General features: G+C 40.4%; 2 protein-coding genes and 2 non-coding genes across 6 annotated transcripts; all 4 read right to left on the bottom strand.

Moving 5' to 3' along the window:
• Positions 1–521: 521 nt before the first annotated feature.
• si:dkeyp-73d8.6 (cystatin-like protein) lies at positions 522–2,197 on the bottom strand. Its single transcript, XM_030774206.1, has 4 exons — positions 1,984–2,197; positions 1,151–1,264; positions 866–943; positions 522–723 (listed from the first exon to the last, which is right to left on the bottom strand). Exons 1-4 carry the CDS (start codon positions 2,170–2,172, stop codon positions 604–606), a joined length of 501 nt encoding a protein of 166 aa, XP_030630066.1. The 5' UTR covers positions 2,173–2,197; the 3' UTR covers positions 522–603.
• Positions 2,198–3,482: 1,285 nt separating this feature from the next.
• puf60a (poly-U binding splicing factor a) lies at positions 3,483–16,220 on the bottom strand. Of its 3 annotated transcripts, XM_030774226.1 has the most exons (13): positions 15,058–15,074; positions 14,191–14,300; positions 13,317–13,412; positions 12,932–13,021; positions 10,997–11,047; positions 10,425–10,586; positions 10,245–10,337; positions 9,773–9,986; positions 9,276–9,466; positions 8,921–8,977; positions 6,593–6,701; positions 4,459–4,706; positions 3,483–4,204 (listed from the first exon to the last, which is right to left on the bottom strand). In XM_030774226.1, the coding sequence occupies exons 3-13, from the start codon at positions 13,395–13,397 to the stop codon at positions 3,905–3,907; spliced, it is 1,596 nt and encodes a 531-aa protein (XP_030630086.1). In that variant the 5' UTR covers positions 13,398–13,412; positions 14,191–14,300; positions 15,058–15,074; the 3' UTR covers positions 3,483–3,904. The 3 variants fall into 3 exon arrangements, with proteins under 3 accessions (XP_030630086.1, XP_030630085.1, XP_030630088.1); XM_030774225.1 differs by lacking the exon at positions 14,191–14,300 and having other exon boundaries at positions 15,058–15,142; XM_030774228.1 differs by lacking the exons at positions 8,921–8,977; positions 14,191–14,300; positions 15,058–15,074 and adding an exon at positions 16,200–16,220 and having other exon boundaries at positions 3,905–4,204.
• On the bottom strand, positions 10,672–10,808 carry LOC115813450 (small nucleolar RNA SNORA57). The gene has a single exon (XR_004025316.1). It is a non-coding gene; the product is annotated as a small nucleolar RNA SNORA57 (small nucleolar RNA).
• LOC115813451 (small nucleolar RNA SNORA57) lies at positions 13,120–13,253 on the bottom strand. The gene has a single exon (XR_004025317.1). It is a non-coding gene; the product is annotated as a small nucleolar RNA SNORA57 (small nucleolar RNA).
• Positions 16,221–18,075: the final 1,855 nt, after the last annotated feature.

Below are 18,075 nucleotides of genomic sequence, written 5' to 3'. Positions count from 1 at the left end.
CTTATTCCTCTTTACACCAGAGGTTTTATCAAAAATATTTCACTTATTTTCAATATCCAGGACCTTACCGGAGATTCTCATCTCAAATGACCTCTATTCAAATTAACATACTGAAAACATGTTTATCTTTTATTTCTTTCAATTCATATGACACAGGAATTCATTATTCATGGAGATACTGAGGCAAAAAAAAAAAAACGTAATCCTAAATGGACATTTTTCTGCCATAGGTAAACTAGCTCTCAAATCTGTGTCTATTTTTTGTATGAAGGAAAAACGGAAAGACATTGGCACTTTGTACCCTTAATAACCATACATCAAGCAATTTTCATGTATGTTTTTATGCTCTTACTAGCTACCCTACATACCATTTTGGTCCTATAACAATGACCAAAATATGCTACCTCGCCTCGTTTTATTCATAATATCTTCATGTCCATTAGTGGTAGAGACCTCAAATGAAAATGTATCTAATTTGGATTCATATATTTCATTCACATGTATACATAAAGACAAAGACACCGAGTCTCATTTTGATTTTATTGAACAAATGTTTATGATTATCTCTCATGGAACATTGTAGGGTATCTTATCTCCAAGAGTTTATACACAACCAACACATCCAGTCGCAGGTGCATCACTTCCACTTTTTTGAGCCAGCAGATTGGTATGTCCTGCGCGGTATCCCGGAGTGATCAAACACTGCTTCCTAACGCTTTCCCTCTGAAAGGAGAGTAGTTATTTTCATTCAGTGATGAAACTCAAAGCAGGGTGTCAAAAGACTGAACTTTTGATGGTAAGGTATCTGCATTTGCCTGTCTGAGTGTTAACCGCTCGATGATAATACAAATGTAAATGCACTCACCGACTTCGCCTTTTTTTTTAGTGCGCAGTCGACAAGCTCACCAGTCTTCGTGTTGCATACAACACAATCAATCCAGGGCTGTGAGGAAGTTAAGGTGATGTTATTGAATGATCTGATACAAAGTTCAGGGATCTTGTTCACAAAGCCTGCTTCTCAAACGCCACAAAATTGCCATTCATTGCTTCAGCAAAATGTACAATTGAGACCTAACTAAGTTCTCCAAACGTTGAACTTATATGCAAAACTGCCCGAAAAGTCATCAAAATTCAAAATATTCATACTTACCAGCCCAAGTCCCTCTACGGCGCAGTCATTTCTGTGTTTATATCCATTTACATTGTCTGCCACATCGCATTTGGTGGTTTTCAACATGACGCGAAAATGATACTTTTCGCCTATCTACGACAAAAACAACAACAACAACAACAACAACAAAAACACGGCTTAAAGCAATTAAAAGTAGTTTGAATAATCACACTAAGAATGGAGTGCCTCTGACTGAAAAGCCGAGGTATGTGTGCAGATTTTTTTTTATAAATAATATCGTTATCGAATGAGAACTATTCACACAATTTGCGGATATTCCTAAATTAGCCAAGAAGCTGCAGGAGGTGGTATCATCAGATTATGGTATAGTTTTAATGTGTCTGAGCAGTGTGGGAACGAACCAGATTCCAAAATATCAGCTGGTGCCCCAAACTGATCTCTATCTGTGTGTTTGTTTGTGTGTGAATGATCCTGTTTAACACTTCACACAGACATCGTTAGATCAAGATTCCGTTACCCCATAAGCCTAGCAACAAACATCAAAGAATGATGAGATAATACGATACATAAATTAATAGATAAATGAGTAAATGAATATAAGTGTCATAACATGACAGAGTACGGACATAAAACCTCTAAGACTTTGTACACAAGAGTGAGTGTATACAGCAACAAATTTAGAACTTCAGAACTTCTGTGTCATCTAACAGGTCTACTCCAGATGCCATTCTAACAACAACAAACAGTAATAATAATAATAATAATAACCATCATCATCATCATCATAGTCAACAACCACAGCAACAACAATAATAATTCATTTGCAAAATCAATAAATAAATACAACTTACTGCAGGATCCCCTTCAACTTTATAATAATTGATGTGCTTTTTGTTGCCCATAAATTGTGCATTGGCCTGTCTTATTGCTTTGTCAATATGTGGCTTGTATCTGTCACTCAAACTATCATAATGGTTCCATCCATATGCAGAGACAAGCAGGGTCACTGCAATGAGTAAAGCTCCACATAAGCGTCTCATTGTCAACAGCAGAATTGAACTCTGCAGCTTGTCATCTGGTTGATATTGTGCAGATGGGCTAAAGATTAACTTAATCCTCCTAGTACCATTAATTTGTACAGAAGTTACATGCAGTATTTCTGGACTGGGCACAAACATTGTCAAGACAAATTTGTCAGTAAAAGTGTTTTCCAATTGTGGACTGTTTTTTAGAATCCATTTTGAAGAAAAATGCAGTATGTTATTTTTGCAGAGACCATAGGGTGATATTACGGACAATTAAAATTTTCTTTGTCATAAACCCTCTACATTATGATGATTATATCTAATACATTTATCAAACTGAAACACAGTATTTGGGGGGAAAAACTAATTTAATCACTAGCTGTCCATTTTGTGGAGGAGATTACATTGATGTTTGGATATAAAAGACCTCAGATATTAGGAATGCCATGGTTTACGAAAGGTATTTGTGTCATCTCAGATCAAAAAGTCAGATCAGTTTCTGTTTATTTACTGATCTCAAAGTACAAGAGATTATATCACCCCTGTGTGCAAACATTGCCATGTTTGTATAGTAGATAATTTTCCTTGAAAACAGTTTTTGTTCATGTTTAAAAGAGCCAGAATTAATCTGAGAGGCTTGGTGTAATTTAAATATCACTGTGGCAATACCAAAAAAGAAGAGATTAAATTACAGTATTTGTACCCAATGACACTGTACAAAGACAGCACATTGTCACTGTAACAGTAATACTTCGTCAGTGGCAAGATTGGGATAAGTGACATCTGTTTCTGTTGGGGCCCAATACTGGTAAATCAGTCTCTGATATACGAGAACGCACAATCAAAAATATTGATGATTTTCTCATTGCATAAACTCTTATCAAAACAGAGTGGAGATGAACCACACTATGGGCAGCTGCTCCATGAGCATGTGTGTTTAAGAAACATGTGTCACATTTATCCACTTGAACTTTGTTTAGTTTCAAAGTTTACCCATTGGACTGGGGAAAACACGGAATTAAACTGAATGCAGAGAGAAACTTCACCCAGCTTTACATCACAACACGTTCAGGGCAGAATGAAGATGAAGTATAAGCAGTGCCTTCTGGCGTACCATTTTCAGCAATGAGCACTCTGATTAACTTTGCATGATATGGCTTTAAAAATCACATGATGTGAAACTGACACAAACAAACTGGGCAACCAACAGAATGATCTTTGAATCCATCATTCTTACAGTAGTGCTGAGTGAAAACCATCATCTGAAATATTAAGGTTTGACACTCGCTGCAATAACAGAGCCCTAACAAAACCAACACCAAAGATTGTTCTTTGAAGCATTTATTGTCTGGGCATTCGAAATCAAGGGGTATATAACAAGATTATGAGAGTCCTTTGAACAGAAAACTTTGGAAGTCAAAAATAAGAGACAAACTTCAAGCAACCAAATTGAAACTAATCAAAGGGGAAAAAAAACTGATACAAAACAAATATCCAGTCCTTCACAGTAGGCAACAGTAATAAAAAAAAAAAAAAAATCCAAGGATATCTTTGCCTTCGTCCGCAAAAGGAATCATTAATAATATTAATATCAACATTGATAAAAAATAATTACAAGTTAAAAAGAGAGGCTGGCACCTGTTGGTTCAGTGCTCAGCAGCTGTGAGTGTGTGTGTGTGTGTATAGAGAGGGAGAGAGGGAAACAGCAAGAAATGGTCGTTGGAGGAAAAGGAGGATTTTGGACAGTCTATGCTGAGAGGTCGCTGTTGTCAAACCGCTCCTGATCGTACACCTCGGCGACGACCTTACGACCTCCAAACCAGCGGTGGTTGAGTGCCTGAATGGCCTTGTTCATCTCAGACGCTGCTGAAAACTCTACAAAGATCTTAACGATGACCTCAGCATCCTCCTCTTCTCCCTGTTTCTCTTGATAGATGATAACTCGATTTACAGCTCCAAACTTCCCACACTCCTCCGTGACTTCGCCTTCCAAATCATCGTCAATGTCCTCTGGACCTACCATATTCCTCAGCACCATAACTGTTGACTGTCAAAAAAAAAAACACAGTAGAACACTGTTAAAACTGTGAAGCTCGCATATCACCTCTGGTTCATTCATTTCAGAACAAAAGCTTACTCACTAAATAACTAACTAACCAACTAACTAAATAAATAAAAAACCTAAGTGGACAGCATGTCCCAAATTTTGATTCTCTCATGGGTCAGAAACGTTGACAAAACGGCTCATGTGACCTGAATAAACACGGACTATGCGATGAGCCAATGAAGCAACAGACTTACCTCTTGTTTCCTCAGCAGCTTCTGCATGACCATGTGTCTGGCACTGCTGCCTGAGATACTCATGTGCTCCTGTTCACTGAGCATCTCCTGGCCTGTGCCGTCCTGAGAGGCCTCCTCTTCCTCCTTCTCCTTTTTGGCCTCCTGGGCTGCTGCCACAGCAGGAGCAATCACAGGCGGGGAGGCAAGGACTGGATTCACAAGCCCAACTTGGGGCAGCACAGGCAGGGTTGGTCGGGCCGGGGTTACCCCTACAGAGAGATGGAGGAGTCAGTACACTGTTAATACACACTGATTGTTCTAAATGGAGTCCAGTAGATGTGGAAAAGCCCTCCATGTGTTAAGGGCTCTAACTGAGTAAATGCCATCACCCCTTCTCCCTTACGGAGAAGTTGGGAGGTTTTATGGTACCTAGTAGGATTTTGTTCAGGCCGTGTAACTAGTTTTGTATCTTCAGTTACAGGAGCCAAAACAATGTGGGGCGCCAAAGAGCGCCAGCTCATTTTCAGTGCATTTTTAAAAAAAAAAAATTCTCTGTCATGTATGTGTCTATAAAGTCAAACCAAACTAAAAATGTTGCATATAGAATCCACATACACCAGTATTTGGTGATGGGGGGGGATTTTAATAATTCTGGTACTGGTGCGTGTGTGACATTTCTTTCAACCAGTGTGAACCATGTGACCTGAGAAAAAGTAGCCATTTATTGTTTAAAAAAAAAAAAAAAATCATAAAGGTTTTCTGAATGTTTGTTACTTGCCTCTGAGACCACCCAATGGATAGTGAATTCCTAGATAGCTTGTAACAACATGACAAAAGGGGTTTAAAGATGACAAGTGAAGTGTGGAGCGTGGGGCTCGAACCCTCCATGCTTTGGAGCGAAGGGTTTTGTGAAACCCCCCCCCCCACGCCCCCTTCCCTTAGTACATTTCATTTTAGTCCCTCGTGTTTGTCAGTTTGGATGAATGGTCACGTTGATGCATACCAAGATAAACTCCACAAAAAACACACAGGATTCTGAGACTCACTGGCCAATAGGAATGAGAGATTTGTTTATGAGGGGAGGGGCTAGAAACAGTCCTCTTCACACTTGGTTGGTCAGTGTGCAGCAAAGGGGAGGGGTTAAGAGGCCACGGTCAGGGCGATTGTGGAGAGTAAAGAGAGGGAGGGGAAGAGAGGAGAGAGAAAAGGAGAGAGAAAGAGATAGAGAGAAAGAGACAAGGAGAGAAGAGAAAATAAAAGAGAAATCTATTAGTGGACAGATTCCACGACAGGCCACGATTAACTATGCAGTGTGATGGAGACAACAGAAACCTGAGGGAGAAAAAAGTTCATACACACAAAACTATCCCTACTGGGGATGGTAAAAGGGTAAGGAATCCAGAAGAGTAAAGGATGAGGTGTGAATTATAGATAACAATACAAAAAATATGCCTGGTATCAATATTTTCACAGACGTTCTGCTGACGTAGAAGAATAGCCAGCATTGTAACAACATGGACGGGACTGATCTTATACATGGCCATAGACCTGACTACAAAAGGTTAACAGAAAATCTTATGAACGTCAGTGTGTTTACTGAAGACATTGTAAAGTGAGGATACTGGGACAAATACAGAGGGAACTGTAAATATCTGTAAACACCACTTACCTCATACCTGCACATTAGAACTCAGGGTTCTTATGAACTCTGCAGACATTTTTTGTCTGCTGAGTAACCTTGTTACGTGACCATACAGCAATAGTTTCAATCATGTTCTTACAACACCACCTCATATCTTAATGTGCAGGTATGAGATAAAGATCATAGAAAAGTTCATATCAGAGGGTATGACGTAAAAAAGAAAAAAAAAAAACATAGTAAATTTAGTCAAATTTCTGAACACAGGGCCAAAACATCATGCACTACGCTCATGCCACAAAACAAACATGCTGAAGTTAATCTGAGCAGCCTGTACAGGCTTAGCGGTGGACACAGGGAAATGCTTTGCTGAATACTATCACGCCAACCCCCCCCCCCTCAAAAAACAAACCCCAAAAAACACACAGAAGGTGAACCCAGAATCTTCCACAAGCATCTATAATTTAACAGTAACCACCCAACCCACTCTCTATCCATGTGTGTGTGTGTCCATACCTGTGATGACACCTGGAGCCTGGGCTGCCATGACAGCCTGAGGGAGGCCACCCAGTTGCAGGCCGGGTGCGGTCAGTGCCCCCAGGACCGAAGCCCCCGCCACGGCTTCCTGCAAGAACAGAATGGGACATAAGGGACCACCGCCTGGACAGCGTCCGTTAAGCACAACACAGAACACTTACACAAGGACAGAAATGAGACGTGGACGTGAAACCAGGGGAACAAAACACAAACAAACGGAGCATGTTTGAGATTCAGTGAATGCAGGCCAAAGCAGAGGCAGCGGGAGATCCTGATTGGCTGAGTGTGATTGGATAAGGTCTACAAAGTCAAGGAGGAAACTCAGTGTTCAGTGTTAAGGCCTGGAGACACAACACACAGTAAATGGCTTTGAGACACCATCACCATGCAACTGCTGTGGTGCTGTAGGGAACTTATATTTATATATACAGATATCTATTTTTTTCATTACACATTGGTTTTAGTCCCAATTTTTACACCTCCATCTAATCAATAATTGTTCTGGATCTTCGATGTGTCCCCTCTCAATTACAAATTTTCTGCATTCTCTCACAATCTGAGAAGTGACTCATTAAGTCTATGACTCACAAGGCACTCTTCATTCGAGGGGAGTGAGGCTAGTGAGCAACTCCTCTGACAATACTGAATCTTTCACACTACAATGAAATTAATACATTTTACATAACAGTAAACAAAACTACAAAGCTCAAGATCGCTGACGACCTCAGCCAACAAATGAACCTCAAGGGAACACGGCCGATTGTGAGCTGTGACCAGAGGTCCAAGTGGGGCATAGTTCATGTTCTAGCTGTGGCAGGCACCACTGCACTTTTAAACAGTGCACTAACTGGATGCACCACCAGGGGGCACTCGTACTCTCTTTTCGCCTGCAATCCCAAACATGCTCACACAAACAGAGACACTAACACAGACCAGGGCCAGCTGCATAAAAGCTTGACATTCAATTGTACACAGGCTGATCTTTAAAACATCTATTTACTATACTGTTGTTAGTCTACGTACATAGTACATTTTTTCACTCTGTGTAGAACAGTTGAAGTGAAAGGAAGTAGACAGAAATGAAATGATCATAAATTAACTCTCCTCTCCTAAACTGATCACAAGTAAGATTTATATGCTCATCAAGTTAAAAATTATACGTTTGAAAAGGCTTAGCAAGGCAGAAACTACAGTCTCTTGAAGGCCAACGAAAAACACTGCTTCATATTACCCTTTTTTAGAGAAAACTAGAGTTCAGATTTGAAAATTCAGATTGAAATGAAGTAAGATGGCCAATATCCAGCACGCCGGCAATGCAATGTCTTAAAGTTTTGAAAAATGAGGAGAAAACTATCTAAAGTATCTAAATCAGTTTGGAGAAAAGGTATTAAATCATGTGCGAGAGTGAATATTCAAAGACCTACGGTGGATCACAGTCTAGGTGTCCATGAATTTTTATGTAACCAGCCCCAAGTAAAAAAGGAAGGTAGAACCAAAGGAAGACAAGGACAACATGACAAGGACAGAATTCGCTAAGCTACGATTTCATTTTCTTTAACTTCAGTTCAATGGTTACGATTACTTTTATATGTCTTACAGCTAACAATAAAAATATATATATATTAATTTTACATTCAAACCAAATGGTTTCCAAGTTAAAATATATGAATGACAAGTATGAGACAACACAAGACAGAATAATTACACGTTATTGTTGACACTAAAAATAGACACACAAGATTCTTTGTTTTTTTTTTAATTCTTAAATATGTTGTACTTTAAGAGCTTGTGGGTTGTCTGCGCTGTAGCACAAACACGGTTAATTTAGAAAGTCTAATGAAAATCCAAAACGTTAATGGATTGATGTCACACTCAGTGTCAAATAAGAAAAATAGAAAGCATTACAGATACTGTGTGGACATGTCCACATAGATCAAACAAATTATGCCTGAACACATGCACATCTCCTTTTGACAAATATAAGAAAGATTGTGCAGGCAACATTTCAGGGCCTAAGCCGGATCCAATAATGGCAAAATGCTGCCTCAATGTCTTTTTTTTTGTTTTGTTTTTATTTTGTTTGGTTTTAAGAGAGGCGTTACTACAGCCACCTGAAACTGCAACTGCCCAATCAGCATTCAGGAATACCATCACTGTTCAATTAGCATTACTAACTAACACACTATGGGACAATGAATACAACCTTAAAATGGGAGCTCCTGAAGACAAGTATCTCCCCACATTGATATTCTACACAAAACAAAAAGGCACCAGCGTGCTTTGAACAGAATTTCCTGAAGGATTTACCAGACAGTTGAGGAAGTCTTCTGTCCGATTCTCCGGCTGGGACAGATTCCATGCCATCTGTTTTTGGAGTTTACACGCTATGTTATCTTTCTGCATGTAAAAGCTCTGTCTCAAATTCAGTAATGCTGTGTCATACTGAGTCGTCATGCTAATCAAAGCCTACTACTAAAGATCAGGCCCTCACATTTAACACCATCTTCACCTGATCTAGCCTTTTGTAAGCCAACACAAAAAAAAAAAAAAAAAAACACGCAGCCTTACTACAAAAGGAACCATTCTAGTGCCAAAGGAAGCCACTGATCACACACACACACCTGACTAACAGTAGATAGATGAGGCTTAAAAAGGTATTTACCTGGGCGGTGATTTTGGCAGTAGCGGCGGCGGCTGCGACGGCAGCGGCAGGGGGCAGTCCGCCCGGCGTGGTCGGGGTCAGGAGGGGCATGGGAGGGGTCACGGCTTTGCCAACCCTCAGGTACTGACCCCCCAGGTCAAAGAGGTTCATGGACGACACCGCATCCTGCGCCGACTGGGCCTTGTCGTACTCTGCGGAGAACAGAGCGACCGCTTTTAAACTTCGACGCTCGCAAAATTACCGTTGGCATTATTCTACCAGAGCTCAGAGTTTTACTTTATGAATTACCATAAGGCACTTATGATCTATCTGTCCACCAGAGAGCCTAAGAAAACAACAGAAAAAAAACTTACTAGGAAAGCATGTGAGGAACCTGCCCCCACCCTTCTCTATCCCCTGTGAGACATATGTAGAGAACAGCAGTCTTCTATGACTGACGGGGCTCAGTCAAAAACATTCATTTTCAACCAAAATCAGGAGAGAGGCGCTGCCCGTACCTATGAAGCCGTAGCTCTTGTGTTTGCCCGTCGTGGGGTCCCGCGCCAGCGTACACGACTTGATTCTCCCAAAGGCCTCGAACACGCTCTTGATGTCCTCGTCTGACAGGTCGGGATGGACGGAGGCCACGTAAATCCGGTTGAAGGCGCGAGCTTCTTCGGCAAGCTGGTCAATGATTGGCTGAGCCTGACCAATGTTGCTAGGTCGCCCCACCTACGAATGGCCAACACAACACGCTAAACATTTATGGCCCAACTGAAAGCAGAGATGGCTTTCTTAACGTTCGATAAATGTATTGTAACGCTCAAAAGACTAGAGAGTTGGTGTCTCAACACTAAATTTTGGTATCCAAACATGAATTTATTTGATTTGCATTTTGCACATCTTGGAAATTGCTTTGGTCTGCTAAGTGAAAAAATGTAAATGAGTGACCAGGAGCATTTGGTAAGACGGCAGAAAGTGTCCAGTCACCTTAATGTTTCTCCCTCCCAGCATGACTGAGTTCATCTGCTCTAGAGCTAGCTGGGCAGCTTCCGGTACTTCATACTCCACAAACGCAAAGCCCTGCAGAGATTAAAAGGCAACGACTTAGGCTTCAACGTTTCAACTTCAATGAGTTCGACAGTAGATCACACAAAACTGGATTCTCACCTTGTGTTTCATTGTAACAGAGTCCCAGGACATGTCGATGCTTTTGATGGGGCCGAAGGGGGCAAAGGCCTGACGGATGGTGTCCTCCCCAAGTTCGTAATAAATTGACCCCACATACACACGGCACATTATCGCCAGGGCCCGCTGCCGCTGAGCTGCCACCTGAAACACCATTCCACTCCATTATATACTGCTTTGAACAATTTCACATCAAGCTGTCAACTGAACTGTTACTTAATGGAATTGTTGTTGTTCCAGCGATTGAGGATAGAACCAGCAGACGATGAACGCACTGGTACCGAAGACATAGCACTGGATCTAGTTTACCTCCGTACATAACACACATGAATACTGAACAATTACATGTATGCCAAGAAATGGAGGGCAGTTACTTGAGTCTTAAGTTGACTGGTTGATGGACACTGAAAGAGGGCTGTAGCTTTGGGTGACAAGACAGCAAGAACGAGAATGGTGGGACACTGCATTAGAAGTTGCAGTTGTATTCTAGAGAGCAGGTCCGTCATAGTCTAAGGCCATGTGTCAAAAAGATTTTGATCTTTGGCTTCACTCACCGACTGTAATGGTGAAAGGGCATCTCCAAAGCCCATGGTCAATGAGGCCATCTGAAAGACAACAGGCATGGTGGTCAGGAAACATCTTTATCCATTACCAATAACCCACAAACTAGCATGAGTTAGGGCTGGGCGATATGGGACCGAAAATCATATCTCGGTATTTTTAGGCTGAATGGCGATACACGATATGTATCTCGGTATTTTCAACGAAGTGGGCTAGATGTTCGGTTGTAAGTCGAAGCCACGTGAGATGTCACAAGCAATTTTATTAAAACAGACTGTGATCAAAATAAAATGCAAAGACAGGGTTTCCTTCCCGGTTTGAAAACATAGCGCTGCAAAACATGTAAGTGAAAAATTATATAAAATAAACTGCCCCTCTCAAATCAAAATAGACCTCTCTCTGAGAATGCTCCTTCAGTTGCTTTCAGCAACAACAGACTGATTAAAATCTGTGAGTGCGCATAATCAATGTTAATAATTATGTCCTGAATTCAGAAAACCCGAAAAAACCCCAAAGAATTACATACATATGCCATACTGCATCATATTTAATTTAAAAAAGTGCAAGAAACTTAAGTCAGCTCCAGCATCGTAACGTAAGAAATGACAGTTATCACATCACAAATAGACAACTTTATTAATATTAAGAATTTACTAATTCACTAATTCTTACTGTCATGAACTGCATAACGTCCGTTCAGCCAACGTCAGACCGCATACATGCCTGTGGTCCCATAAGGTTATTATAGAGTTCAGAAATCGTGATCAGAAAATCAAACGTAGTGGACGTAACTGGACGTAGAGAATGCAACAGCTTCCCACACACAACGCATGTATCTCATGTCTCTTGTATACAAAGTGTCTGCACTGCCAGGCATATAACAGTACAATACATATACAACCTATAACATATGTCTTGATAGTCATAATTAACGCCTATGTTACTGACTTGTGTGCATGTACTGCACTGTCCATCGTTATTTTAATGCAACCTTTCCCTACTTAGAAATAAAAAGTTTACCAAATAACAGCATATGCTGCGACTCATATGCGGTAGTATTTCAATCTCATGTTCGCACAATGTCCAAATCACATAACGTCCTATTTCACAGAACATATCGTGGACATTAAGCAACGCATGACTGTATTTACAATTTACTGTATAGTGCACTAGAAAATCTAGTAAACTATAAAATTCTGGAAATATGACGACACAGTAAAAATACTGAATTTATTAATAATAATAATCTTGTTATACACAAAAAAAAGAAAAAACAGAAAAAAAAAACTTAAGTGTCGAAAGAAGTTAAAAGTTGCCTGTAAAGGTTGAGAGGTTTTCAAACCTCAAGTGAACTGTGTGTTCTTGCTGATAAACAGTTAGGTTTGTAGGAAAGTGCATAAACAGCTTACTCCAGCGGTGAATCTTTGCAGAACAGTACTTTCATAACATTATTAGAAGGACAGGGTAACACTATGTTTTTCAGTGAGAACACTACGCCAGTTTTGTACTATAAAATGTTTACGCATGAGCAGCACAGATCTGGCAGCGCCAGAAAATGCAATGTGTGCGCATGCCTCAGATATTGGGATATTGCAGATACTGCGTATGTGTGCTGTGGACTGGGTAGCCACAAGTAGCAAACCAGCAATTGGAAACTGGTTGTAAGGCAGATGGAATGGGTTACATAACGCGACATCAAACTATATCGACATAAATGCTATTGATTCATGCTCTCTCTCATTTGAGAATATATCAATATACCTTAAAAAGTCGATATACCACCCAGCCCTAGCCTGAGTGCTCAACTTCATGTCCCCTACACCTCATGTCAAAGAAATGTTTCATTTACTTATCAAGAGTGTGCAAAATGACATGGCAACCGGGCCGATGACAGGAGTGTATTGAGATTAGTCAGGAATGGGCTTCACCTGTAGGTTACTAAGCTGCTGTTGCTGGTGAGCAAGTGTCTGTTTGACCAGGACGCTCTTGATGCTCTGCTCCATGGCATACTTCTTCGCCTGAAAGAAGACCAGCAACACATTAATCTCCTTCACAACGCATAGCGCCTTATGGTTTAAATCTAAACATATACAGGGGCACCATTTCTATTGACTTAGCCTGTGCCAGTGATTGAAGTTGGAACCAGCAGACAGGCACACTGGAACTGAAAGCATAACACTGAGTTTACTCTTCCTCCTGGTATGACACACAAGAGCACTGAACCGCCACAAGCATGTCAGCAAAGGGAGGACATTGTGCAGTTTGATGTGCCTGCTTGTTTTTCCAGATAATTCTACAAAAAGCTGTACTTACCCTCTGTAGCGCCTCCTGCTGTTCGGGGGTGAGAGGCGGCAAGCCAAGCTTTGAGGCTGTGCCCTGTCCATTCTCCATCATCAGAGCCTCGCCTCCCTGCAAACAACACACTGGACTGTCACGGCGGAGGTGAATGAGCGATAAAAGGTCCACTCAACACACAGACACAGGACTGTAGAACACAGACGGCCACAGCACCTTCCCATAAACCCCCAGGGTCGTCCTCTAAATTTCAGAGCAAACTCAAACTTGCGGCTGAAAAGGGAGATCACGAATCCACTGCTTAGAAACAGTATGGCATCTATTGGACGTGATGTTCGGCGGTGTACGATAACACCACCTTAACTGACTGAGAAATAGCATGACAACAATATCATGTCTATTTCCTCTGTTAAGGGCAATTGCTGTTCAACTGGGAAAGATTTGCAGCGAGTTCGACTTAAGCTCCCAATTTCTAGCAGCTCGGTGACCTTTTCAAATATGTCTTAGTCATTTTGAGCGTGCTCTGAAATGGTTTAGTTCAAGAGCTATGCTGATTTAGATCACTATAATTTGATATACAGCCACTTAGGCCTGATCTGTGCTGTTCCTAAAATATTGCTTGGGGGGGGGGGAGAAAAAGCCTTCGACTTTGGACAAGTTCCTATTTATGTCCTTACACATTAGGAGAGCGTTTATCAATGGGGAAACCATGCAATTGAATCACATGGTGAATTTCGTTAAAAAGGGAGGACAAAAAAAAAAAAAAAAAGAACAGAACATGACACCTTCATACACAGGAGGGACGCTAATCAATCTTTCCCGTAGAGTGCTACAGTACGTGCTGTGAGGTGAGCCCACTTATTGAAAACTACACAGAAGAAAACTTTAGTACCTTTGTTCAAATGAACTCCAGAGTGGTGCACTGCCCCCCCCTTAAGGAGGTTTGAACCCAAATAGTTCTGCCATTGGCTTTGGAAATATAGTACAGTCAAGAGATACGCTCTACAGCACAGACGACACACAGAGAGAAACGACAAAAAAGAAAAAAGGAAAAGAAAAAACACAAACCTACTTAGAACAAGAGTTACTTGAGAGGGAGACAACATTCTGTGAGCACTGACATCCACACTGTTTCAGGGCAAAACTGTGTGTTCTGGGTTTAGTGCCACCACCAGGTCCGATGTGACACACATGATAATCATTCATTATGTTACTGAATGTGATCCCACTGTGCTAAAATTTCATGATTACTGATGTGACCAAATTTAAAGTAACAATAAATCAATAAGCTATATGCCCCAATTGTGCTGTGCAGAAAGGAAAAAAAAAAATTCTTGAATTTGCAGGCCAAAACCGAATTACGCCGATTAGACAAAATGGGGGGGAAGCCTTAAAATTTGTGGTAAATATGTTAATTCTTGTTTGACTTCAGAAAGGGGTCTTTACAACTACATCTGTAAAGACATTGACAAGAATTGTCAGATCTGAAACCATGAAAGCCTTAAGTGTCAAGTCTCCATTTTTCAAACAATTCTTGATCTAAATGTTCATTAACAATTTGAGGTATACTGAATTTGTTGTAGTGCTTCCAAATGGCCACAGGCAAAGACTGATGTCTCTGACAAATTTCTAACCAAGTGACTAACAGACATTTGAGTCTTATGAATGGAGAAGTTCCTCAGTCCAACTGAAAGGATGTAAACTCCTTCATGCAAACCAGGATACACCAAGTTAAGGAGTGGGGAGACAAGTCCCTTACCTAACACCTGTTCTCCGGTGAGGTGTCCAGCTGCACTTTACCCGTGAAGAGATAATAAATATGGAGAACTTTTACAGTTCAAAACAGAGTCTACAGAAAAAGAAAGATCCTCAAGATAAGTTAACAAAGCATATAAATCACCAACTCTGTTCATTCCTATAACATCACTCTGACGTGGAGTCTTAAACTATGGGTAAAGCTGCTGAGATAAAGTAACTGGTTATGTCAAGCTTCGTCGTTACCTCGATGCTATTAACTTAACCCGCCATAGTAACCGAGACTAGCTATACGCTAGTCTCGCTATACGCAACGGGACGAAATGCAGCTTCGTATTTTTGTGACGGCAGTTTGGGATCTAAATAGGGTTGTCTCTGTGCGATGTAAGAAAGACTAACCGCAGAATTACATAAAGGTTGCTGAACAATGCTTTATTTCTGCGACGGTTCACCGGTAAACGGCCAGCAAGGCATGCAAGTAATGAGGAGAGCGGCCTCACTTCATTCAAGTTAGATAGCTAGCGAACATACGTGTCAGTAGATTCTTTCCGCGAAGATAAACACATTTCAGTATTACAAGCACTTACACGGATTCTGTTGTAACAATTTGTCGATATGTTAGAGCCACAATTAAATGCACAAATGACCGTATTATGTAATTTAAGTAGCTGTAGTATGGGGAGTTAGCTCGCTGGGTTAGCTCGACACCGCCAAACCCATGGACAATGTGCAAATGGTTGCTAACGTAGAACGAGACACGTTTGCAACCCTGAATAACCTACACTACCACCTACAGAATACAAGAACTAGCTCACTACGCAACTCTGCTGGGAGTCTTACGATATCAGTACCCACTAAAAATAAGCTATTCCAGTCAAACCAATATACAATTCCCACTCCCCCATTTTAGGGTTGCACAGCTAACTAGCTAGTTAAGTTACTTAGCAAGCTAGATAGCTAACAAGATGGCTAACCTTGCTAGGTTACAGCTAGGCAACGAGGTTCAATGTAAAGCCTGTGTTTTACACCGTCCAATAAGGGGTTACGTAAAATGTTGAGCATGCAGATAACTACAGTGTATGGAGATGTAGAGTAAGATGTATAATACAATATAGTAACACTAAAAAATGCAGATATTTCATTTACCGCAGAAACAGCCACCGCCATAAAGCACACCTTCTAGCGCAGAGGCCCACGGCGATGAAGACTATGAAATGTCGCGATAATTTGCATTCAGTGGTACCGTTGTACAAAACGTCACGCGAGAACCAGCCATTTTTAACTTTATGCCCGCGAGAATCGTTTGATTTGCTAGAGGATCCATGATGGCATAGTAATTTATCGATATGAATGCTAAACGACACAAGATATGCAAAATTGCAAAATTTCAGCATGTCACATTTATCTTGATAATGCTCACTGAGCAAATTTACAGCCGAAATTCTTCCACACTAGATCGCAGGTGATTTTCATTTGGATTCATTTCATCCCTTAAGTAGCGATTAAAACGACTCAAAATTTGAACATACACTAGGCAAACGAATCGTGCGCGGACTAAACGAAGGATGTTATGGACAGAATCAAAAGGACCTGCTCTGCTTGTGGAACTATATAGTAACAGTAGTGAAAAACACCACAAATGCAGTGTTGTGATTCAAAAGGATGTGAAGAGACTGCATTCAGATCTCATAAAGCAAAAACTTCAGACACCAGATCGAGACAAGATTTTGTTACCACAATAAAAATGAAAATGGAGCATGTTCATAATCAGTCATTTTAATGATAAATATAGCAAGATTGCATTGCATTAACACAATTACAAAGGAAAATCAATTACTTAAAACAAAGAGCATCATTCACTCCAAAAAAGTTCAGACAGGGAAAGGTAACAGAAGTTTTGAGTTCCAGGCATTTGAAGATCCTTTACGCATGACTGTATCCCTTGAGTATGCACAACTACATTTCCACGTTAAGTACAATGTCCAAAGTTTTGCAATTATCTGGATTAATCTCTTACAAACTGCAAATTAAGGAGGTCAGTTGCAACAAGTATTTCCATATTGTCTTTGTTTCCGAATACAAAAAGCTGAATTATATGATGGTGGTTACAATAACTGCAGAGGATCATAAGGGTTGACCTCACAAATTTTGGTGATTTAAAACATCTGTCATGCAATCATGCCAACTCAGGAGTAACAACTCAAAGGCTGAATTAAGAAATTTCATACAAACATTCACATTCTGACATGCAAGTATATTGTTACTGGGATACCAGAAGTCTACCAGAAGCAAAATCACTACCTGTTAGAGTACTGATGTTGAAGTAAGAGTTTTTATATCCATAAAATATGACACTAAGGTTTTGTTTACAACTGCTTGGGAGAGAAAACAAACATAAACACCTGCATGAATACTGATTTATGGATTGGGAGGGGGGAGGGGGGGGGGGGGGGGGGGGGGGGGAGGGGGGGCTGAAGCAAAGCGTCAGGTTTTCCTGCTGCATTACTGTATTGCTTCTTTCACGTCACAAACCCAAACCCAGCTGCCATCTTTGTATCATTTGCACCTTTCTTAAATATTTTATAATGTGTACAACTTTTTCAGCATTTTCATTGTGAAACAGATGTCAGAATTTCAAAGTGAAAACAGCCCTTCTTATCTAAAAACTGAGATCTACAGAGCCACGTCTTTGTAGCATGTAACATCTATGCTATTACATTTAATCAGATAATTCTCTCTTTGTGCGTACTATATTCTAAAATACAACTGATATAATATAACTCTACATTTGTCTTTTAACGGACTCAAACATAATCCAAACATGGTTGAAACAAAAAAAAAAACAAAACAAAAAAAAAAACGAGAAAGAATAGACTGGGAAAACTATCTTGTAAAGGACTAGTTAGAGTCTATTGATGTCTATATTGAACAGAAATAAATATCTGACTGAGATGTAGGAAACAGTAGTGCTGGTATTATTGGTGCAACTATTGCAATTTGTGTCTCCGAAACCATAAAACCA

Source organism: Chanos chanos, chromosome 5 (assembly GCF_902362185.1).
Source record: "Chanos chanos chromosome 5, fChaCha1.1, whole genome shotgun sequence".
NCBI lineage: Eukaryota > Metazoa > Chordata > Actinopteri > Gonorynchiformes > Chanidae > Chanos > Chanos chanos.
The sequence above is the reverse complement of the archived record's forward strand: the minus strand, read 5'-3'. Positions and strand labels throughout refer to the sequence as shown.